The sequence below is a fragment of the Carettochelys insculpta genome, chromosome 2 (genome assembly GCF_033958435.1).
Source record: "Carettochelys insculpta isolate YL-2023 chromosome 2, ASM3395843v1, whole genome shotgun sequence".
NCBI classification, from domain to species: Eukaryota; Metazoa; Chordata; order Testudines; family Carettochelyidae; genus Carettochelys; species Carettochelys insculpta.
The window spans coordinates 197054169-197078773 of record NC_134138.1 but is presented as its reverse complement, the minus strand read 5'-3'; the positions used below and the strand labels follow the sequence as shown (position 1 = coordinate 197078773).

Sequence of the window (24605 nt, the reverse complement as noted above, 5' to 3'; positions counted from 1 at the left end):
AGCAAAAATATATATACATGTTTTCCTTGCTTCATTCAGGATTTCACTGCTACGTAGCTCAAGCAGAATATGGGGCTTGGACAGACTTCTATGTGACAATCTGACATTATAAATCTTTTTTTCATTTCCCATTTTTTTGCAATTGACTAAAAAAATATAGAGTGCCATTATTTCCAGCGCACAGTACTATTTGGCATGTCATCGCTTCATGTGCCATCTACTGTTAGCTGTTATTTGTACAAACAAAAACATTAAATATATTGCAACAATCAAGACAAATTTTCATTTCTCATTCTCTCAGACTGTATTTAGGCTCTTTTATCAGAGCCTGGAACTTGTTATTTTTCTATTAAGATTTTGAGAATCAAGGTCCTATTTTTGTCTATGCCTTTGCCTTGCAATTAATGGCATTTAGATTTCTAATGACGTGATAGCTGTGCAGTTACCTCTAGAGCTACACGTATGCAAGACAAGGCTGTATTGAGGCACCCTTAAAGGGAAAATATGCCATAAAGATGTAAGTATTTGAATGATTAGACTTCTTCTTTCAATCTGTAAAACTGAAGTCAAAATAATTCAATTAAAGTAGTCAAGGGGAAAGGATTATTTTAAAGTGACCATCACAGGCTAAGATGGTACCACTGTTTAACCCAGAAAGTCAGTCATATCGCTCAATAGAAATGTGCACAACCTGTTACTTCCTCATTTATAAAATCTTTTTATGAACATTTCACACCTTTGTCAATCCCTAGAGGAAAAACAATGTAGCAATGTAATTGTAATTAAACCTGGGCCACTTCAGGCAGTTGATTATATTATGAAAACCCCCACTAAGTTGTAAAATCCACAGGAATTTTTGTCCCTTTTATGACTTTACTGTAATGTTTTTCCCCTGTAATGTTCGATTAAGCTTGAATATTGAAGTAAAGATATGCATCAAACCCCATGTAAAATGTAATAACATCCCAACATGGATATCGTCCTCCTGAATCTTTTCTTGTGGTTTTGCATTTAGGTAAATGGCTCTTGGGAGAAAATTAACCTTTTTCCCTGCCCTCTTAAGGCCATCTTCAGAATTATATTTCCTGAGGAATTAGTTCTTTGATCAGTGTCTAGGTGTAAAGATCAAAATCATGTTATATTGGGTGTCATTTTACAGTGAATACTTACCAAACTGTGGTATTTGAATTTTCCTGTGGGATTTATAGTATGCTCCATAGCAAGGGTCCGCAAACCCTGGCATGGGTGTCAGGAGTGGCACATGAACTGATTTTCATTGGCACACAAGGTGGGAACTCAGCCCTGCCGCTCCACCCCCATGCAGCCAAGAGCTTGCTCAAAGCCATGCCACCTGTTGATTAACAAAAGGCCAGCTAATGCTACCAACCACCATCTAAACAGTAAAGCTCTGCATCTTAATTTGTTTATAATTGAAGCTGTTGGAAGTAAGACTATTAGTGACTTTAAAAAGGGTCACCGTCGCTTGGACTATACATAAAAGTCAAAAGGTCAAATGTTGTCCTTGCAAAGGTTACTGCCTGATGCCATATATGAAGAAAAAAATTAACTACGCTGACTGGTAATTGTACAGCCCTTAATGCAATGACTCTAAGAGTTTTGTAATTGTACAATCTTTTACCTAAAAAGGACAATGAAACATTTACTGGCTACATTTCTAATGCATTTTACAAACCAAAGGAGATGTCATTCTCTGCAGTGGATGGGGTGTATGTTGAGCTAACTCGGTCTAATTTGTCACTATGAAGTGCTGGACAGTGTTTGCAGAGGTGGACTACAATGTGGTTTTGGAAAAACGTACGAAGATATTTCCTAAACTTTTCACCAACAAAGGCATAGATCACAGGATTAATGCAGCAGTGAATCATAGCAATTGCTTCTGTCACTTGGATTGCTATCTCCAGCTGACTGCTCCTCTCACAATTGTTTAAGGAAAATGAATTTTGAAAAGTGTATATAAAAACAACAATGTTGAACGGTGTCCAAAAGGCAAAATAAACAACCATTATGATAAAGATAAGTCTGACTGCCTTGTGTTTTTTCTCATTCCTACATCTCAATAGTGTCTTTATAATCTCTGTATAGCAGAAGATCATAATGACCATTGGAAAGACAAGTCCCAAAATATTCATCTTTAAAGTCTGGAATTGCTTCCATTTTCTTTCCTGTCCCGGTGGATAATGAGGGCTGCAGCTCCAATGAGAAACTTCCTTTTGAGCACCATGAAATATTAACCATGGAAGCGAGGCTAATATTGCAACACCCCAAATGACAACACTTGTGAGGATGCCATAGGTGCGTCTCCTGGCTTTTAAAGCAAACACTGCATGGACAATTGCCAGGTATCTATCAATTGTCAAAAGTATGATGAAAAACATCCCACTGTAGAAACCAGCATAATAGACCCCCGAAAGAATTTTACACATTGCATCTCCAAAATACCACTCGCGTGCTGCATAATAAGCCCAAAATGGTAGGGAAAGAATAAAGAGCAGATCGGAAATGGCCAGATTCAGCAGGTAGATGTCAGTCATGCTCTTCAGTCTCTTGTATTTTATCAGGATCAGCACAACTAGCGCATTGCCCACCAGGCCAAATATCAGCACCAAGGAGTACAGTGGTGGCAGAAACTGGGATGCAAAATTTTTGACTTCAGCTTTCTGGCATGGTTCTGAATCAGGATCATAGTAGTAGGTTGTCATCTCATAGTCTGACGTTCCACTTTTTTCAGACATCTTACTCTGTTGAAGATGAAAAAAAAAGAGTTAAAACTGAAGAGATGGACTAAAACAGAGATAAAGATTGGAAACTTACCCCAAATAGTGTTGTGGAGAAGATGGTAGTGGCTGACATTTAAGTTGACTAATACTTTATGTTATAAAGGACTAGAAGATTTACCCAGCATTGCTCCAGTCCTTCAGTGCAGAGGGTTGGGGAAATTGGGTTCAGTAGTCAGGGCAGGTGGTTGGAGAGATGGGAGATTTGGGGCTGGGGGTTGGGGCTGTGAGGGTTCAGGAGTCAGGGAAGGAGCTTGGGAGATGTGGGCAGGCTCAGGTTAGAGGATGGGGCTGCAGGAATGAGGACAGGGTTGGGAGGTGGAGACCTTGGGGCAGGGGTGGGGTTGCAGGAGAGAGGGTGGGAGTGGGCAGCCAGCAGTTGCTCCTTGGGGCTGGCCTGGGGTGGCAGGGACTACACTGCCTAGGAACCGGCATTGCTCCCCAAGGCCAGCCTGTAGCTGTGGGGGCTGCTCTGACTGATTGCTAGCGCTGGTCTCTGGGGCCGGTCTGGGCTGGCAGGGGCCATAATGGGCAGCCAGGGACTGCTGCCAGGGACAGGCCAGAGTTGTGGGGACTATGCTCCCTACCTGGTGGCTGCTTTGCAGTTCTCTAGGGCTGGCAGGGGTGCACTAGCTTGCTGCACCTTTATGGCATTCTGGATTGGAACTGTCCCCCAACCCACTCTTTGCTGTCCCCCTGTGGCCATTCAGAAGTATAACTGTCCCTGCTGCCAGACCCCTCCCTTTTCATCTGATGAGAAACAATCCTATTCTATGCACATCCCATTGTCTTGGCACAACCCAAAACGTGACTTTTCGTCAAGTTACAATAAGAGGAAGCTGCACATCCAATTTGTTGATTCTAGCTCTTACCATTTAGGAGGCGTTCTTAAAAAAATGGATTCAAAGATAGATGGATGGACGGACACACACTTATACTCTCTCAAATACATAGTAGATTACTGCAACTCTTCTTGAGAAGTTCTGATACCTCCACTGTATGTTAAATGTTATTTTCCACATGCACCATAAATGAGAAATGTTTGTTTCGTTTTGTAAACTGTATCAGCACCATGACACAAGTGAAATCTGTTGACTAATCCAAAGGCAGCTGGCTTGTTAGAAGTGTGCTCAAGTGGTTTTCACAAGCGTCAGAATGAGACAAAAAGAGCACTATTAAGAAGGGGCCTATCTAGAGGAAACAGTTAATGGTTTTCAGGTTTTCTAACCACATTCAGATGTCACTAGCCCACACCAGAGCAAACAGCCATGAGTGGGAGTGCAGTGGTAGGTGGAGAGCATCTAAGCAGCATTCCATCAGCAAAATCTGCCAAATACATTAGGGGCTCATCTACACTAGCCTCCTCCTTCAAAGGGGACATGTAAACGAGCCCAATCAGAGAATAGCAACGAGGTGCTGCACTGCGTACGCAGCACCTCATTAGCATAATTCCCGCCATGCGAACTTCAGTGTCGCTAACTTCGAAGTGGCGGCTAACAGTCTAGCAGTGGACACATCGAAGTACTTGTGCAACATTGAAGTTCCCTAACTCCCAAAACGTTTTGGGGCTAAGGGAACTTCAAAGTAGCATGGCAGGAAGTTATACTAATGAGGTGCTGCATATGCAGGGCAGCACCGCATTGCTGTTCCCCGCTCGGCTCATTTACATGCCCTATTTGAAGGAGGGGGCTAGTATAGACAAGCCCTAGTTGTTGCAAATTATTCATTTGAGAAGTTCACTCATTTCGCATGTTTATAGACCTCTCTGAGCATCTGATTTGATTTGCTTTGCTTTCAGAAAAATGAATTACTTTTTACAGAATATGCAAAGGGAGCCCTTAGCAATCCCAGTTTTGGACATCAGCATAAAATAAGAGAACTGCTAAAAATAAACCATGAAAAACAGAAACCATAAGACTAAATGGCTACGTCTACACGGCCCCGGTCAATTAGCATAGCCACGTAAGATCTTGCTGTCAGCAGAGGGTGGTGCTGGTAGTACAGAGGCTGTGTGGACATGCCTCTGCCAGCTAACCCCTGCCTCTTGCCAATCCCTTATCCCTGAAAAAATTTGGGATAAGGGACTGGCAACAAAGAGGGGTTTAGCTGGGAGAGGCAAGCCCACACGACCTCTTTACTGCTGGGACTACCCTCTACTGACAGGAGATCTCGTGTGGCTATGTTAATTAGCCATGCAAATATGCAAATGGAAAGCCATTTGCAATTTCCAGATACCAGCTTAGCATAGCTCTGCTGGCAGCTGGGCTGAAGACCAGGGCTGGGTAGACATAGCCAATGAGAGTAAGGGTTATATCCTTTATTTAAGCAAATTGTTCCTGTAAATCTTTGTCCTTATTTTCCTTTAAGCCCAGGCCACTTTAAACTGCTCTAGTTATGCAAAGAAGCCTTGAAGGAAGTGCATATAAATATAATTCCATTTTACTTTAAGGCCTTTTTACTGTCAGAGCAAGTTAATGTAGTTTTAGTGTAAATCAGAATTGTGCTCTTTTGTTCTTTTCATGGTAATATCGTTACATATAAGAAATAAGTGACATACCTGTTAAGTAGAAAAATGTTGAAGAAGTGTTTAGACAACCTTGTTCCACAATATACTTTGCTGGATGAAATAGTAAATTCCACTACTCTTCAGCGAAGATCATGTCCAAGCAACAAAACATGTAGGTTTTGAATGAAAGCACAGCACTGTTGTCTATCAGTCAATATATGTTCAGCACATTATTCTCAGTTGATAACCTGTAAGAAGATTAGCAAATCTATAAACCGATATTGAAACACCACGCTGAATGGCACCTAATTATTTCAGAACCATCACCCTTTGTTGGCCCATATTCTCCTAGGCTGGATCTACACTAGTACATTCTTTCAAAAGATTTTTCGAAAGTAGGGGACTCTTTTGAAAGATACTATAGAGCGTTTACACACAAAAAGTGTTCTTTTGAAAGTAAATCAAGAAAGTGTGGTGCTCCTTCAGAAATTTTTCTTCCTTTCCCATTTCAGGAAGAATGCATTCTTTTGAAAGCTTTCTAAAGAAAATGTGTGTAGACACTCCACAGTGCCCTTTTTTTGAAAGAGCAGTCCTCATGGCACCTGATTTTTTGATTCCTGGCCCGTTTTTTGAAAGAGTTGGGTGCTGTGTGGATGCTGTTTTTCAAAAGAGCAGATCACTCTTTTGATCCATTATTTTGTGTGTGGATGCACCATTTCAAAAGAAGTGCTTTCAGAAGAGATCTTCTGAAAGGGCTTCTTTCGAAAGGTCTCTGTAATGTAGGCATAGCCCTACTGTAAAACTTTTGTCAGAAAAAATGCTCTCCAGTGTCCATTTTGAATGTATCTGCAGTTAGGATTGATTATCTCATTGTAATTACTAGTTCTGCTAAAAGGTAATATTGGGTTGAAACAATCCACTTGATTCAAGATTTTATTTCCTCTTGTTGCAATGATCTTTTCGTTGAACTGTAATGTGGTAATGCTTTAGCATCGGAAATATGAATTGTCTTTGTCTGGAGTTTGAAAAGTTGATTGAAATAATGTTTTAATAGATCATTTCCATCATTAGCCATAAAAAAGAGACGAACTATTAGTAGCTGTGTGAAAATAATCTGTGAAAAATGCTACCTATACATATTAGTTATTCAAAATTATTCAAAGGTTTTATTCAAAGTATTTCAGCCTGTGGGTTTCTCATGAATAATTCACTGACTGCAGCTTTGAACATTCATGGCTGCACTTACATAATTCACTGTTTGTGCTGTGCAACTGACTGCCAGAATCACATGGTATAGTTTCTTCTTCCACTTAGGAAGGAACAATTAGTTTCACACATACAGAATGGGAAGTGACTATCTAGGAAGGAGTATGGCAGAAAGGGATCTAGGGGTTATAGTGGACCACAAGTTAAATATGAGTCAACAGTGTGATGCTGCAAAAAAAAAGTAAACATGATTCTGGGATGCATTAACAGGTGTGTTGTGAACAAGACACGAGAAGTCATTCTTCCGCTCTACTCTGTGCTGGTTAGGACCTAGCTGGAGTATTGTGTCCAGTTCTGGGTGCCGCATTTCAAGAAAGATGTGGAGAAATTGGAAAGGGTCAATGAAAGAACAACAAGAATGATCAAAGGTCTAGAGAGCATGACTTATGCAAAAAGGCTGAAAGAATTGGGCTTGTTTAGTTTGGAAAAAAGAAGATTAAGGAGGGACATGATAGCTGTTTTCAGGTATCTAAAAGGGTGTGATAAGGAGGAGGGAGAAAACTTGTTCTTCTTGGTCTCTGAGAATAGAACAAGAAGCAATGAGCTTAAACTGAAGCAAGGGAGGTTTAAGTTGGACATTAGGAAAAAGTTCCTAACTGTCAGGGTGGTCAAACACTGGAATAAATTGCCTGGGGAGGTTGTGGAATCTTCATCTCTGGAGATATTTAAGAACAGGTTAGATAAATGTCTATCAGGGATGGTCTAGACAGTACTTGGTCCTGCCATGAGGGCAGGGGGCTGGACACAATGACTTCACAAGGTCCCTTCCAGTCCTAGCATTCTATGATTCTCCCTTACTGGATGACTAAAACTTTTATAAACAGGAGGGTTTGACTAAGTCCCCCCTTGTATGTATTGTTATATGGACTACATGTGCCCAAGTTTCTGCAAACTTTTCTGCTAAACAAAACCAATAACTTAGGCAAATATTTGCAGATACAAAATTTGAAGAGTCGCAAATACCGAGTCTTCTTGCATGGTTGAGAAAAAGTTGCGTACATTCTTGCCTTGCAGCAGCTTCTTGTAAATTGTAGTTTTCAGAAAGACTGTAATATCTACAGGACAGAAGCTTTGGGTGGGATGTTTGCCACTTCATCTCCAAATAGTTTCAGCAGAGAAACAAAGTTGGTATTGCTAGTTAATACTGCAGAGGATTTTTTTCCACGTAGATTGTGGTTCAGCTTTGTGTCTGTACAATATTTCAGGAAGTGCTTTGCTGGACAGTTCCCCAGTGATGGCACCATTTGCGTGCACCAAGGAGGCACTACTTGTAATTCTTCTTGTGTTTAATCCTCTGTCCTCTCACTGGTGGTTAAACAATGTCCAGCTTCTGATTTGCATGGCCTGTCTAACCGAAAATGCTACTTACAGATAAATCCTATGTGAAAGGATCATTAAGGTTGTCAAGTCTTGTACTGAGGAGACAGGAAATGCCAGAATGAAGGTTGCCCATTAGTTAACACATCCAGTCATAAAGGGTCTCACAGAACTCAGAGCTTGTTACTCTGAAGTCACCAGTTCCAAGATCCAAGGTACTTAGGCTTCTCACTTAGCCTGAAATCAGTTCAAGTTAGGAGCCTATATATATTTGTGGATCTGACTCAAAGTGCTCTAGGAATGGGTTACATTAGGAAATGCCAGAACTAAGCATGACTTCATGCTATGGGTTTTTCCCCCAACCAGCTGCAATGTGGGATGATTATCTCAAACGTCTCTCTTCTCAATCTGCATTCAAGGATGGCTGATGGACATGACTTTCAAAGGATGGGATGAATCTCCAATCATTCGCCAGACAGCGCTAAGGTGGGGATAAGTTTTGAGACTCCTTTCTAGCAGAGAGTGTGTAGTCCTTAGAATTATGAAATATTTGAGAGTAAATATTTGCTTGGATTTTCCAAGTCAATACTACATTCAGAATTGTAGATTTGGACCATTCACTTTCTTCAAAGAGAGAAGAAAACATCTTTTGTGCTCCTTGGGAAATGGCAAGAGCTTCTCCATATCACAAGCGAACTAAGGAATAGGGTTTATAAATAGGGGCCCCGGGCAGAACCGCTAGCAGGCACCGCTTCCCCAGAGCCCCAGGCAGGAGCACCAGCAGCCACCACTTCCTCAGGTCCCTGGACAGGAGTGCTAGCAGGCTCCACTTTCCCTGGGGATCCAAACAGGAGCACCAGCAGCTAGGCTCCAGGCTGGAGCCATATTTGCAAAATTCAGCGTTCGTGAGAGTTCTCAACATGGACCCCTCCTGAATGTTGAGACCCTACTGTATACAACAGACCTACATTCTAATACCCCACTATGTCAACAGGATTTTCAGACCTTGTAACTTATAAGCCCCCATGAGAGGTACAGCACTGAAAGGCTTGGAAGTCCTCACCTCTTGCCCTGATACTGCCTCCCACCATCTCGCACTGAAATCCCCCATCATGGGTTTATCTCTCCCAAACAGTGACTGGGCCTCCCTTCGAACCTCTAGGCCCAGCTGCCCCTCATCAGCCCAGAAATGCCTGGGCCACATGGTGCCTGTTTGTTTCCTAGTTGGTGCCTGTGGGCCGCCCCTTCCAAGAAGTGGGTCTGTCCCACTAGAGCTCATAACCCAATAAATAATATTGTTAGTCTTTAAAGTGCCACAGGACGGCTTTTTTTGTTCTGTGAAGATACAGACTAACTCGGCTAACCCTCTGAGACTCTCCTGCCTCTCTGCAGTCCTGGCCTAGCTAGCTCCCTCATTCCCCAGGGCAGGGCCAGATTAAGGTAAGGGCTTCAGCCTAATGCTTCAAATATCCCTCCCCAAACAACTGCTAAAACTTGATGGAAATCACTTATCTGGAAATCCAACAATAATTGAAAAGCCAATTAAACAGGATCTATGGTAAAGTTCTTCCAGATTTTAATGTACCAGGCACCAAATAGTAAAGTAAAACAGCATATCTTTTTTTAAAATTATTGATCAGTTTCTGATAGCTACAAAACTCCTAAGGAATTATGTTGTAAAAGGAATTATTTCCCTTCTGAACCATTAACACTTGTGCAAAGTGGGACAGCCAGACTCCCTACCTCCACCCTGTTTCTCCCATCATCCCACCTTTCTCCACTTCCTCTTGGAGGCTGGGCAGCTGTGGCTCCAAAAAGGGTGGGGGCGGGGTGTTTCCACCTGCCACACCTGTCTGAGCAATTTAAAGGGGTCTGGGGCTTCCAGGCTATTTTAAATTTTCTGGGGTCCTGAGCACTTACCACTTTGCCCCCATCCATTAGTGGGCCAGGCTGAGCCCCTTCCCACACTCCAAACCCCTGGGCCTCAGCGTGGAGCTCCCTCCTACTGCACTTCTAGCTGGAGCACCCCCACTCCATCTCACACCCCTGCTTTCTGGCCCAGCCTGGAACATCCCATGATTTCTATGCTAACTCCAGATCCTGGGGCCCACAAAATATAATAGCTCTGTCTTCCAGAAGAGTTAATCCAGTCCTACCAGCATCCTTCCTTGATTCACCTTCCTTGTCCCCTTCTTCCTGTCTCTGCTCCCTCCTGAGCTCTGTCCCTCATCCTTCATGGGACTCCTCCAAACCCATGATCTCCCATCTAACCTCTGCCCTGGCCCCAGCTGCCCTTTACTCCAGAGACTCACCTGTTTGCACTGCCTGTGGGCTACCAAGCTAAGTGCAACCCCCCAGCAGCTGTCCCCCATTTTCTCCAAGTGGCTCCACACCCCCCATTCCCTGCTATAGAGCCCTGCCCTCCCTATCCCAACCCTATTATTTTCCAGCATTGTGTGTGTTGGGAGGGAGCTACATGAGACACAGCCTCACTGTCCTCAGGCAGGGAGAGCAGAGTGCACAGAAGCCACACAGCCTGGCTCTGCCCCTCCTACACTTCCCCTCCATGCACTGCCCACGGGCTGGTGGTAACACTGAGTTTAAACAATCTGCTTAACGAGCTTACCTACCTCCTGCAGCTGTCTCTTTAAACAGACAAGCCCTGCTGTTTAAGGAGCTGTCTCTTTAACCAGGTCCCTGCTTTGCAATATATGGGACAATTAGCCTGTTTTTTAAAAAAAGTCAGGACGCTCTCCAGGGAGCTAAAAATAGGGACAATCCTGGCTAAAACAGGGCCGATGGTCACCTTATTAATCTGCTATTCATTCTTCTGAATTACACAGTCCCGCATTTCTAGGACGCAAATCTCAAATCTAATTTCCCACAATAGAAGTTCCAGAATGTGTACTTAAGTTTGGCTTCATACATAGGTAATGGTATTTTCATCAGATAAATTGAATAATCCTGTCCTCCCATAATGCCATTAGGAAATGACAGGGCCTATCCGATTGACCGTTTGGATCCAGAAAATAAAGGCAGATTTCTGTGTGACATAAACATCACCTGACTCTGATGAACTACTTTTCGTTGATATCAAATGCGGAGGCTTCACATCCTCATTTAATTGACCATGAAGACTATTGTTCCCCTTACACTGCTCTTAACCGCTCCTGCCCAGAGCCCTGGGGCACGGGGGAGTGGCGGCTGCCAGTGCTCCTGCTCAGGGCCCCAGGGAATCGATGGCTGCTGGCACTCCTGCCCAGAGCCCTGGGGGAATTGGCAGCTGCCGACACTCCTGCCCGGGGTCCGGGGGAATCGGCGGCTGCCGACACTCCTGCCCGGGGCCCCAGGGAATCGGCAGCTGCTGGTGCTCCTGCCCAGGGCCCCAGGGAATCAGTGGCTGCTGGTGCTCCTATTGGGTGCCCCGGGGAATCGGTGGCTGCCAGTGTTCCTGCCCAGTGCCCTGGGGAATTGGCAGCTGTCAGCTGTCCTACCTGGGGCCCCTGGGGAATCAGCAGCTGCCAGCTCTCCTACCTGGGACCTTGGGGAATCGGCAGTTGCCGGTGCTCCTGCCTGGAGCCCCAGGGGAAGCAGCCACTTGGCCGCTAACGAATAATTGAATTTGCAAAAATTAAGCTTGCACATCTTGAGACCCTACTGTGCAGACTGATGGCAGGTTGGAAGGTTTGACAATGGACTTGGCATAGTGTGTACAGCTATTGGAAGGTGTGCTGTGCTGTATTGAATGCACTGAGGTATTGAAAGGTATCAGGTATGGAATAATACGGTGTTTTGCTTTGAAAGCTAAGGGTTTATCTGCTGGAAATCCACTGACTCCAGTGAAATTAGATAGAAAAATGCAAAAATGTCCAATGGTTTACATTGTTCCAGAACCCAGCCCCAGGGCTCCTCCCCACTTCCAGCCTCCTATCCTGACTCCTGCCCTCCTGCACACACACCCAACCCTGATTTCCAGCAGCTCACTCACATACTTCAGTCTTCCCCCACATACCCCTAGCCTCCTGCACCTTGCTCTCTCACACTACCAGCCCATACTCTGGAGGACCTCAAGATGAAGACAAGGCAGGCACTTTTACAGAGCAATAACCACTCAATTGTAGGTATATATTAATTTTTACCTGTTTTTGTTATAAGAATGTAGTATGTGGTTTAAATGGGGATGCAGTCTACTTAATGTTATCTTGAATGTTTGTACAGCATAGTTCTCATGGATTGCCATTGGACTTGCTTAACTCCAAGCAATTCAGCAGGTGTCCTGTATTTCACACAGGGAAATATGGTCACCCTACAGATTAACAGATTCAAGGTTAATCTCTGAAGCCCAATTAAGTCAATAGGAGCCTTTCCATTAACTTCAGTAAACTATGTACTTCCACCAATGAAGTGGGGGTGTTTCTCTTGTTGTCTTAGTTTTCGTGCTATACTCTACCATAGACATGTGATTCTTCACAAAGCAGATTCCAATTATCCTCTCTTTGGGATAATGGTGCTAGATAGTGGTGTCATGTGGGGTTTTTTTTTATGATCAATTGAAATGTAGTATGTTGTTAATATGTGGACCCTGCTGTATGAAAAGTTCCCCTGTTAGTCTGCAGTTATCGAAATCTAGGAGAAACATTTCCTAATTTAGAATATTGCATGTGGTGGGGGAAAAAATGAAACAAGAAGATATGAAATGTTCTGCTTTTAGAATGCAGGTTTCAAAATTTGTTGTATGGAACGTTGTTGTATCTAAGTCGGTCTCGCAATGTTAGAGCGACCCACCTGAGGAAGAGTGCTGTTTAAGCTCGAAAGCTTGTCTCTCACACCGACAGAAGTTAGCTGAATAAGAGATCAACACCCTTTTAACAGAATTTAGAAGTGTTCCCTCATTAGAATTTTGTCTACCTCAGCTTTTCATAACATTGTATTACTGAGAACCTGTGGGTAGCGGTTTCCTTCTCTGGCTCAAGTAATCTTCATATACTTGAGATTCACAGGGTAAATGTTGTGAGGGAAACAAAAGCAGAACTCTGGTGTCAATAGGCTGAAACAGGCTGCCTCCAAGGCCCGGCCACAAGTGCTTCTATCTTATGTGTGAAAGTAAATAGGGATGAGGCAACACACACATACAATAAAGTATCAATTTTCTGTAGGTAGTACAAACTAGATGTGAATTTTTTCCAAAATACACGCAAAAAAGCAATTCCTTTCACCTTAACATACACTCAAGTTAGAAGAGATTCAGAGACACAGGGTCTTCTATGGAAATTGCTGAGGGAATCACTATTTACATTTTTTGAAAGATTGAGTCTAACAGTTGCTTCTGCTTCATAGTCCTTCACAGGACTGTTGACTTGGGAGCATTAGAGCTTGAAAAGAGGTCTTGTGTGCTCATCACTTTAAAGGAGCTCAGGGATGAATAATTAGGAAATGCTGCCTGCAGAACGATCCCCTAAGAAACTCATATCTTACACAGTAAGTTAACGCAGTCTTTTGGGCCAGGGCGGGGAATGGGCAGTGGTGGTGGGGAGAACGGTTATCTCTCTGGCTTCTTTCCCACTTATACTCCACCCACCTTCTGAAAGTGCAGAGCCATGAATGGGCAATTCTGCAGGGCACTTTTTGGTAGAGTTAAAGCGTGAATTATGTTCTTGTTGCATATCGTCCCACAGAGACAGTTTTGCTGGGCATTGCTGCAGTTTCTCACCTATCTGTGCACATAGCAGGTGCCTAAGTGGTTTAGGCTTCAGGATAAACAATGCATCAGACTTTGGAGAATAGGAGTTGTCACCAACTCTTACCCCTTCAAGTCTCTGCCTCCTTCCAACTTATTCTATATGTACACTATGTAAACAGAGGAAAATATGTGCATACACACAAAAAAAGTCTGTGAAACTCAGAGAATTGCACAAATACCCAGAAGAGGAAAGTCTACATGACTGGGGAGTTTCTACTGTGAAGAACAAACAGGTCTGTCACCAGAGCTGATCCAGAGAACAGTAGGATGCACTGTCTTCTGGGAGCTAAGGTATGGCATGTGGATATGAGGCTGAAGAGGATCCTAATGGGAGCAGGAAAGTATCCACTGAGTATCCTTGACATGGGAACAAGTGGTACAGCTAGATTCTTACAGCAACACATCAAGAGAGACTATAATAGGCTGAGAAACATGCTTAAAGAAACAAGCTCAGGTGATTTTCAGTAGGATTCTCTCCTTAGAGAGGGAGAACGAAGGTGAGGCAAGAGTATGATGATCAAGAGATGGCACAAGCAGTGGTGTTATATGGAGGGCTTTGGCACGTTCAGTCTCTTGGAGTCATTCACAGACTGCAGACTGTTCTCATTGGATCAGCTAGGGAGGGGAATAGATTTCTTGGGTGAAGGTTGGCACAACTGTTTAAAAGAGCTTTAAACTAGGTTTGCGTGATACTCATGTTATCTCCGGGCCTGAGTGGGAGGAAACTCAAGTAAGACAGGATACAGCAAAAGAGATATGAACAAAAGAAGAGTGAATACCAAGAGACAGGGTAATGCCAATAGGAATTACAGTAAGTCACATAGGCAATACTGGCAACAGAATGACTATACCCAAACAGGAAATGAGTTTGGGCAAAGCTGAGGGGAGGCAATAAGATATCTGTACAACAATGCAAAGCAGCTGGGTTACAGAAGGGAGGAACTGGAACTGCTGGTACAGGAAGTGAAACCAGATATTACAGGGAAAACAGAAACTTGGTTGAATAGTAGTCTCTGGGCGCAGTAGAAGTCATGAGTGGAGTATAAGCAGTGAAAGGCACATATTTTCAGGAGAGACAGAAATAAAGTGGGTGGAGTAGCATTATATACTAATGATGAGGTACATTGAAATTATGTTACAATGGATAAAAACAATCTGTTTGAGCCAAAATCACTTTGGGAAAGAACGGTCACAGAAGCTCTGCAAGGAGACTTATTAGGGCTGGTTACAGACTCCAGGGATCCAATTTTGTATACTGATAGACATCTCTGCAATATTATTTGTGAATAAATACTACTGGGCATTGTGCAATTCTGGGAGATGTTAGGACATATGCTAGTCATTATAGTAGGGCCCTGATATGCCTAGGTGTGATAGCTGAGAGATATCTTCACCAAATATCCCTGAACAATCAAGAGGTGATGCTATTTTAAATGTAGTATTGGGAAGTAACCAGGCCCTCATAGAAGAACTTTTTGTAAATGGAAGGAAAGATAAATAAAAGCAAGACTTCAGCTAAAGTCCTTGATTTCAAAAGGGCAAGCTTTAAAAAAATTAAGGGACTTAGGGAAGTGGGCTGGACTGAAAAACTCAAGCATCTGAATGTGGAGGAGGCTTAGAATTATATTAAGTCAAAATTGCAGAGACTATTTGAAGCCAGCATATCAACAAAGGAGAAAAAAAATCATTGGGAAGGGTTACAGACCAGGACGGATGAGCTAGGCAGGAATGGAAGATGGAATGGATCAGCATGAAAGCTACTTCTTAGAGATATATATATATATGTGTGTGTGTGTATATATATATATATAGAGAGAGAGAGAGAGAGAGAGAGAACGGAAAGCAAAAACTGCCAAAAATGAAGCAGAGTTGGACTGTGCAAAGAGACAGGGAAGTATTAATACCATTATACCTGAGTCTGGTGAGACCTCACCTGGAATACTGTGTGCCATTGTAGTTTCCCATGTTTAAGAAAGATGAATGCAAACTGGGACAGGCACAGAGAAGTGCTAATAGGGTGATCTGAAGAATGGAAAACCTAACCTTATTACAGGAGACTCAGGGAGATTGATTTGTTTAGCCTAACCACCTGAAATCCGACGGGAGAGGTATATAAATACACCAGAGAGACAGAAGAGTTATATAAGCGCCAATGTTGACACAACACAAATGGATATAAACTGACCATCAATGAATTTCAACTTAAATTAGATAAAAGTTTCTAGACATCACGGGAGTGAAGTTCTGGAACAATTTTCCAAGTGGAACAGTGGCGGGGGGGAAAGCTAAAGTTTCAGAATGAGCTGGGCAAATTTATGGACTAGAACAGGAAGACAGTAATTTTTGATGGGGGGGCCTCTCCAAGAATTTGGTAAATGGTCAAGGGCTGCACTCTTCCATGATAGGTCGGGGGCCTGGGGATGGAGGTTGGCAGCAGAAAGGAGCTTGTGGTATGGGACTGGGATGCAGGATGGAGTGTGGGATCTAAGAAGGAATTTGGATAGAGGATGGGTTGCAGGCCTGGGAGGGGGCATAGATGCAGGAGAGTATTCCGACCTGGGGAAGGAGATGCAGAGTCTGGAAGAGGTCTGTGACCTGGGGCAGGGAGGCAGGAAGGGGTGCAGGGGTTTGGGTTGTGACCTAGTGCAGAGGATTGGAGTGTAGTGTCTGGGAGGAGGTATGGGTGTAGCAGCAGGGATGCAGAGGATTAGGATTGTGATTTAGGGCAGGAGGGGGCGATGACCTTGGTCAGGGTGTTAGGGTGCAGGAGAGGGGGTGGATGCAGGAGCAAGGGTGCAGAGTGTTTGGATTATAACCAGTGTTCCCTCTAATTTTTTCCATCCATTGAAGTATGTGCCTAGGTCCACCACCATTAGAAACGCAAGCTGCTGGCTGTGAGCGGCTGTGGGTGCTGTGTCAGGCACTTGGGCAGTACCTGAATCTCTGGTGGCTGGCTGCCCAAGTGCTCAGGTTACAGGGAACATTGATTGTAATGTGGGGCCAGGGTGCAGGAGGAGGGCAAAAGGTTTGGGAGAGGGACAGGGCAGGGTGCCAGGTGCAGGCTCTGTCCCTGAAGTGCTTACCTGAGGCAGCTCCCAGCCAGCAGCCCAGTGGGAGCCTGGGGCTGTCTCCCTGGTTGCCACGCCCACAAACACTACTCAGAGCAGCTGGCTGAGGGGGCCATGTACTCTCTGTATGCTGCTTGATGGGAGAAGGGCTCTATGCGCACTGCCTGTGCCTCAGGGATGCCCCAAACAGCTCCAATAGGCTGGTTTCCATGAGATTATGCGGGGAGTGAGAGCAGCCCCTGCAGTCCCTGCCCAGGGGTTGTGTGGCTCACCCTGAGAGCACATTGCCTCCACAGCTGGCTGCTTTGAGCAGTCATGTGGGGGCACGGCAAGCACACGCTATGACTAGATGGGCCATGTGTTACTCTAGGTAATCTGTGACTGCTACAAGCTGATACCTCAATGGATGGAGATGGGACAGCAGATGGGGGGGCACTGAGCTACCACAGAAAGTTCTTTTCTTGATGTTTAGCTGGTGAGTCTTGCTGACATGCTCAGGGGCCAACTGGCTGCTATATCCGGGGCCAGGAAGGAATTTCTCCCTGCGTTTCCTTGTGTGTGGTTTGTTTTTTTTTCACCTTCCCCTTCAGCATGGCATGGGACGCAGATCACTTGCTGGTATATGATAGAATAAATGGTGGATTTTCCCTATCCTGGAGTTTTTAATCATGGTTCGAAGACCTCATTAACTCAGCTAGAATTTATGGGTCTACTATAGGAGGGGATGTGTGAGGTTGTCTGGCCTGTATTTTCAGGAGGTCAGACCAGATGATCACAATGGTCACTTTTGGCCTTAAAGTCTATCAGACTATGAGTCTGCAACTGACAAAGCCCCACAGATTCCTCCTACAGACTGAGATATGCAGTGTGCCTCTTGGAGATACAGCCGACACCAGGCACAGCACAGGAGGATGGGGGACAAAGGTGACTATAAACTACTTTTACAACCTTGGTATCCAGGAGCGTCTGGGGGCCCAGTGAGCTACTGTAATGAGCAGCAGACTTCCTGGTGCTACCTATACAATAGCAGTCTGTGCTACAACACTGTTTTAATATTCCCCCTCCCACAACTCACCCTGTGCCCAGCATGTCCTGATGTTGGAATTCTCTCCTGGTCAGTCAAGAGGGCTTTATGGCCCTTGTGTGTCAATATAGTGAAGTACAAGACCCATAGCAGAGGGGGGAGTCCCTCCCAGAAAATTCTAGCTCCAACCGTCTTGCAGACCTCTGGATTGGAAACAGTGCTGTTCCTTAAACACAAGGCCAACACGTGCTTATGGGGTATTTGAAGGCTTGGCAAAGCCTTCTCTCTTCACAGTCATTTCTGGACCAAATAAGCCTGTGCAACAGGGGGGAAAATGAAATTCTGAGTGGTTTATCTGTGATTTTAAAGTAGGAGCAGGGAGACATTGCTAAATATGCTCAGAAAATGTTGGGCTCACACAGAAAAGGGAGAGGCCTTTAAATCCTTCACTTGTTCCACTGCCCCAGACCAATCTGACAGCACAAACTCTTCTGAGCAAAGCAGGGCTCTGCGTAGCAAGGCCTTGATTACTGCAGAATATTTAGAGAGCCCCTGATGGATACGTAACTCTGACCATATTTTTTTTAGATTAAGTAGCTGGATACTTGGGGTGCTTTGAGATTAGCCTTTGAGCCTCTGGAATGCCAGCTTTCATCTATCAGAGAAACAGGTATGACATCTTTTAACCACTGAAATGTCCTGGGTGCTGGTATGCCCAGCAGATATGTCATAAATTGTGTGTTTAGGAAGCCTTCTAACAAGAAGGACTTGGAACTGCCTCCCTGACTCATTCACTTCTTCCACCACAGTTCATTGCTCAAGGAGCATGCTGAGTTGGAAATGACATCAAAGGAAATTTAGTCAAAGCCTCCTCCCAGCAGTCAGAATGAATGTTGCAAAACTACAAGAGACCAGCGTTGTACCAGAAGGGACAGTTTCCATGACCAGCAGCAAGAATAGCTCACAGAAAAAAACTGAAGTCTATTTTTTTTCCTTCCCTTTCCCAAACCAAATACTAGACTTCCCGTTTACATTGTATATGCAATTGGAGGTCGTCTTTTGATGGGTATCTGGGTTCTTTGATTTAAGCTGTATTGGTCATATGATGAGAATGAGGTCTGGTAGGTGTAATCCATAGAGTGTGTTAGGTTAAGAAATAAGTAGAAATTAGTATTTTTTTGTTTAAGTTATTCTAAGTACAAAGGAGTTTGTTAGTACCAGTAAAAGGTAAGTTGGAGACATTAAGATGAGAAAACTGCAGTTAGCACAGGCATGACCCAGGGATATGCTGAAGCTAGGCTGGGATGTAACTTGATTTAGCAGAGATTTTAATGAGTGTTTTTGAGACATTTAAAAGTAAGTAAAAATGCTACCTGTATTGATAGTATGGCAAGGACATTGGTGGAGATGTTAACTTAAGTGGTATGTAAAATATAAAGAGCCAATAAAGAGGAGGTGGAAATGTGAACATGATAACGGATAGATTTAATGTTAATTAGTACGGGTTGCACCTCCCTGGTCTGGCACCCCTGGGACCTCAGTGGTCCCGAATGAGAGATTTTGCTGGACCAGGGGAGATTAATGCCCTCCCCCTGGTCCCTGGCTGCCCCACTGGTCCTCTGGCAATGCTGTCCTTGCTCTCTGGCCAGCTCATCACTGCAACCGGCTCCCCAGCTCCAGCCCCAGCCCCAGCCCTGGCACTCAAGCCCCGGGGGACAGCTGATGGAAGCCAGCGGTCTGGCCGTAGTCCCCGGCCCTGCATGGTACTCCTGGCCCAGGAGAAGCCAGTGCTTTGGTCCTGGTCCCTCACAGAACTGCTGGGGAATGCTATCTCCAGCCCTGGACTTGCTGCCCTCCACAGGGCTGTCAGCTGGTTGCCCTCCTGCCCCAGGTCTCTGTTCCAGGAAGATCCCTGGTCCTGCCACACAAGGGATGTTGCTGGACCAGAGAGTGCCAGTTTTAGGAGATGTGACCTATAATAAAATAGGTCATAAAAGGAACAGCCTTGTTAAATTAGAGAATGCACCAATTAACACCCAAAGGATAAGTGATAGGGTGCCTACCTCACACAAGGCCTGAAGTAGGATGACCAGACTACAAGTGTAAAAAATCAGGATAGGGGCTGGACAGGGACCTACGTAAGATAAAGCCTTAAATATCAGGACTTTTCATTTAAAGTCAGGACATCTGTTCATCTGGCCCAGAAGGGTTAAGATAACTAAGTGGGCCAATGAACTGGTCATGCTGCTCCTGGAGAAGGAGATAGGGAGCAGGGATTAAAGTAGAGACACTGGGCAGGGACAGGCAGGGCCTATGTAAGCTTGGAAGCTGGCAACAGACAGGGCTACAGGGAAGGTATCTTCAGTCACTCCCTGGGAGGAGACCATGTGGCTTGGCAATCCTAGAGAAGTGGGAGAGCCAGAGAGGCAGGGATAACACAGGAGAAGGAGCAGTGAGGGATGTGGTAAGCCAAACCATGGGTGCCAATGAGAGGGCCCAAGCTAGGACCTGGTGTAGAAGGTAAGCCCACAGCTGCTCATGAAGTGATATTGGCAGGGCAGTGAGTGGGAAGAACTCACTTTTAGCAACTCTTATTATGTTAAGTCTTCCAGGACAGCTAGAGCTTTACATGGAAGCTTTTTTGCAAGTATCTTGTATAAGACCAAATTAAATAATAAATATTGAGCTACTGTCTTCTAAGGCATTGGGAGATGTGGGTCGGTTCCTCTTGGGTTAAAGGAAGTGAATCTCTGAGCTGAGCAGAAGCAACGCTGGGAAGTCTCTGCAGCAAAACCCCCAGCACCAGCTACCCTTGGGAAGAAAGCAGGGACTTATCCTTTTCTTGCTATATTTGAGTTAGCAGCTGGAGCGGGGGAAGAGTGTCACACATTTCGTAGCTTGTGTTGGCCAAGCACATTGCACCTGCTAGGGGGATCTCGAATTCTTCCTCCTCTCTGTCCCTGCTAACCCATCTGTGAGCCTTGTCCTTAGTGGACTCCTTTCACCTGGGCATTTTGTATTGAAGGTCTTTTGTTGTTATTTCTAATTATTTTTAAGATCTCTCATTTGCTCATGTCACTGCCATGCACGCACAGTCCCGCCAGACAATGTTATAGTTACCAATCCTGAGTCTGGATCAATCTGGTGGCCGGCTAGATTGATCACAGAGAGGGAGCAGGGCCTTTGTCAGTCGCAATCCGATGCTCTCCTGGAGTTGGTGGCAAGATGAACCCAAAGTCCCAGGCCAAAGCACCCTGGTTTTATAATCCTTTTCTCTGTTGAAGTCTATGGACTCCGCTGTGTAAGTCTGTGACCAGTGTGTTATGTTTTTGATGTCAATCATTCCCAAAACATCTCCAAAAGACTCATCCTGTAGTCAGTCATTTTTAGGTGTGCCTGCTCCATGCTTTAGAGTAATTAATTTGCCAATCCAGTCACTCCTTGACCATGGGCATGCACTGATGGTTCTTTTCTGATGCCGTTAAGTCTGTCTTCGCTCACGCTTCGCCCGTCCTTTCTTGGCCATCTGGTTCTGAGGATGACCTTTGCACCGTTATCTCGACACAGAGATGCCCCTTTCTCACATAAACAATTCTTACAAGAACTTTCAAAGAAAAGCATCATGCAACTGTATCTCATACCAAGCAAAAGCCATTGTAAATCAAACAATTAAGACTCCAGCCTTCAACATTGCTCTAATCTCATTAACAGACACAATACTAAAACTCTGTCTCTTTACTTACTAAACTCACCAAATTCTAAAACAAAGAGATGTATATTGAGTGAAAGAACTTAGTTAATAAGGTACCTTATGTTGCTATGTTATTAAACCTAAAATACAACATATAAAAAGAATAAAACTTTCACATCCAACAGCTGGGCAGCACCTGAACCTCTCCTGGACAATCCCCAAGTGCTCAGTTTACAGGGAACACTGGTTCCAACCAGCCAGTAAAGTTGCTTGAAGATGTGGCTGTGCTGAAAAGATTGCAGGGTTCCCTCCACTTCCACACAAACTCGGCAGTGTTCTGGCCATTGATGCCTGGATCATTCCCTGACATTTTGGAATTGATCTGACTTATTTATGACGGAGACAGGGTTATGTTGTTGAGATTAGTAGTTCTAATACCCATCCTGCTTAAAAGCAGAAAGATACTCTTGCAAAAAGTGTGATTCTCTGGTCCTTTTTTATCCTTAAATACATTTAGTCACTCTAAAATAAAAAAGACTGTGTTCTCCCTTTAATCATAGTTCCTCAAAAAATACGATTAAATAAGCAAACACAAGCTATCAGTACAATAAGGTCTCAGAGTACACAACCCCGCTGTTACGTAGCTGACCCCGATTCCTACAGTAACCCCTGGACATGCACAATTTCCAATTGCGCTTAACTTGCCCCTGCCCTGCCCTGGCTCCACCCCATCCCGCGGCTCTGCATGGCCCCAGCTCAGGCCCCACCCCTCAGCTCTTCTTACCACCTGTGCATAGCTCCTGCTTACCCCTCCACTCCTGCGTCTGGCTGTAGCTCACTTTCCCTCAGGAGCAACTCTGGCTCAACATCCCCAGCCCCCTGCCAGCTCACCACCTGTGTGTGGCTCCAGCTCACCCCGCCACCCCACCGCGCCTGGCTCTTGCTCCAGCTTCGGCTCACCACCTCTCATGCATGGCTCTGGCTCAACCCCCACCCCAGTTAATCTCCGCCTGGCCTGGCTCGCCACTCGAGCATGGCTCTGGCTCACCACCCCTCAGGTGCAGCTCCAGCTCAACCCCACCTCCCCCCTGTGCTCTGGTTCAAGCACCCCACTTGTAGCCCTGGTTCAAAACCCCCGTGGCCAGGCTCACCACCCGAGCAGGGCTCCAGCTCACCAACCCCACACACAGCTCTGGCTCAGCTCTACCCCTAACCCACCCCAGGCTTAACCCCCCCACACCTGCCTTCCACAGCTCCAACCCACCGCCAGGCTTAACCCTCCCCAACTGCCCCCCGACACTCCAGGGCTTATCTTTCTGCTGCTTCCCTGGCCACAGAACGTGTGTTCCACTGGGGAAAAAGCTGGACCCTCATTTATGCAAAACCTGGGCTATGCAAGGGTGCATGGAACAGAACCCTTGCATAACTTGGGGGGTCTACTGCACAGCAAGACCACCCAGCGTTAATTGCACGTATCACCAAGAGGGTATCTGTAACTGACTTTTCAAAAATTCATCATTTTAGAATCAAAATGTCTAATGTTTTCTACCTAGTCAGCAGTACCCTAGATAAAATACCTAGTATTTTGATAGCAGTTTTCATTGCACACGATGAAAGCGCTGTACAATCAGGGTGACCAGATGTCTTCCTTTTAAAGGGCAGGTGTCCTGATGTTTTCTCAAAAATACGCAAATTGTCTGCTATTTTCTCACACCTCTCATCAGCATTATCAGGTGGCTCATCAGTACTGAAGCTGGATCCCTGCTTGCCAGTCACCTGCCCGCCAGCACTGAGTGAGGGGATCCAGTGGCTGATGATGGGGCTGGTTGTGCAAGGCTACTGGCAGGGCAGAGCTGCAGTGCGTGGGACTGGCTGCTCCCCTGCTGGGCTGTCAGTGCGGCCCCTGGTGTGTGCTGGTCCTCAGCGAGCAGAGCCCTGCCCCCGTCCCATTTCCAGCTGCAACTGGCTGCTTGCTCCGAGCTGCAGTGGCTGGTGAGAGTGAGCAGGTGTCAAGTTTGTGTTGCTTCTGCTGCCCACCCACTGGCCTTTTTATATGCTTGTCCTTTGACTGTCCTCATCCTGCTTTGCCCCTTCACCCACCTAGTCCCACTGCTTCTTCATATTCGCCCTCTTCTCAGCAGGGCACATCCTGCTCCCAGCGCTGTGCAGAGAATCCAGCTCCTGGTTGGATCATTGAGCTCACCAACAAGCTGGCCAGAAGGCTCCTTCCTTCCCTGGCTGCCTGTGGCTGGGCCAGCACCCTGGAAAAGTCCAAGACTCTCCAGCCCAGGGTGCTGGCCAGGAGTAGCCAAGCCCTGCGTGTGCCAAAGCCCTCACAGCACTGGTATGGGGGGGCCTCTCTGCCCCCCAGCAGAGCTCTGGAGTGGTGGAGGGAAACTGCTTTCCAGCTTGTTCATGCCCACACCCGACAGGCTCCACAGCAGCCCCTCCCCCAGGTTGTGGGGAGACATCCGTGTCACTCGCTCCCTTCCACCCCTCACCTCCATGCGCAGCAAGTGAACTGACGGTCGAGGGAGGCTAACCTCAGCCCCACCTCGCCTGTCTGAGGCTCCTCCCCACCCCCACAGGAGAAGCTCTGCCCCAGCTGCTCTGAGTCCTGGCCCACAGGCTGGCCCCAGCCACTGGCCCCCTCCAGTCCCAGGCTGTCCTGAGCCCAGCTGCTCCCAGCTCTGGAGAATCAGGTGGTCCCAGTCGCCTCATGTCCTAGCCACTAGCCCCAGGTCCTGCCTGATCTGGGAAAGAGAAGCAGCCTGCGCTGGGCTGTCGGGGAAGGGCGGGAAGCTGAAGGCGGATTGTGGGCAGAGCCACCTCTGCTGTCTGGAGACGTTTAGACTCCCCTGGCCTGAGAAGCCTGCAGGCCCTGCTCACCCCTCACCCTGGGTCTTCCCCCCAGGGCTGCTTTGTCCCTGAGCCACCCTCCCCCCCGAGCCACCTCGCTGGCTGAATGAAACAAACCAGCCATCACGCGGCACTTTAAAGACTAACAAAATAATGTATTATAAATTATAATAATTATAAATGTACAGTAAGTTATTTTGTTAGTCTTTAAAGTGCTGCGTGACGGCTGGTTTGTTCTGTTAGGATACAGACTAGCACGACTACCTCTCTGTCACTCTCTGGCTGGGTTCACTGAAGCCCCTGCAGTCAGGTTCCCTGGGCCCTGATTAGAACACCAGG

General features: G+C 45.7%; 1 protein-coding gene across 1 annotated transcript; it reads right to left on the bottom strand.

Annotated features, from left to right (window-relative positions):
• Positions 1-1685: 1685 nt before the first annotated feature.
• LOC142008799 (C-C chemokine receptor type 5-like) lies at positions 1686-5413 on the bottom strand. The gene is made up of 2 exons (XM_074986100.1): positions 5353-5413; positions 1686-2759 (listed from the first exon to the last, which is right to left on the bottom strand). Exon 2 carries the CDS (start codon positions 2751-2753, stop codon positions 1686-1688), a length of 1068 nt encoding a protein of 355 aa, XP_074842201.1. The 5' UTR covers positions 2754-2759; positions 5353-5413.
• Between the last annotated feature and the right edge of the window lie 19192 nt (positions 5414-24605).

What these genes read in the sequence shown, in the direction of transcription:
- LOC142008799 (XM_074986100.1), bottom strand. Translation starts at nt 2,753, where the DNA reads ATGTCTGAAAAAAGTGGAACGTCAGACTATGAGATGACAACCTACTAC.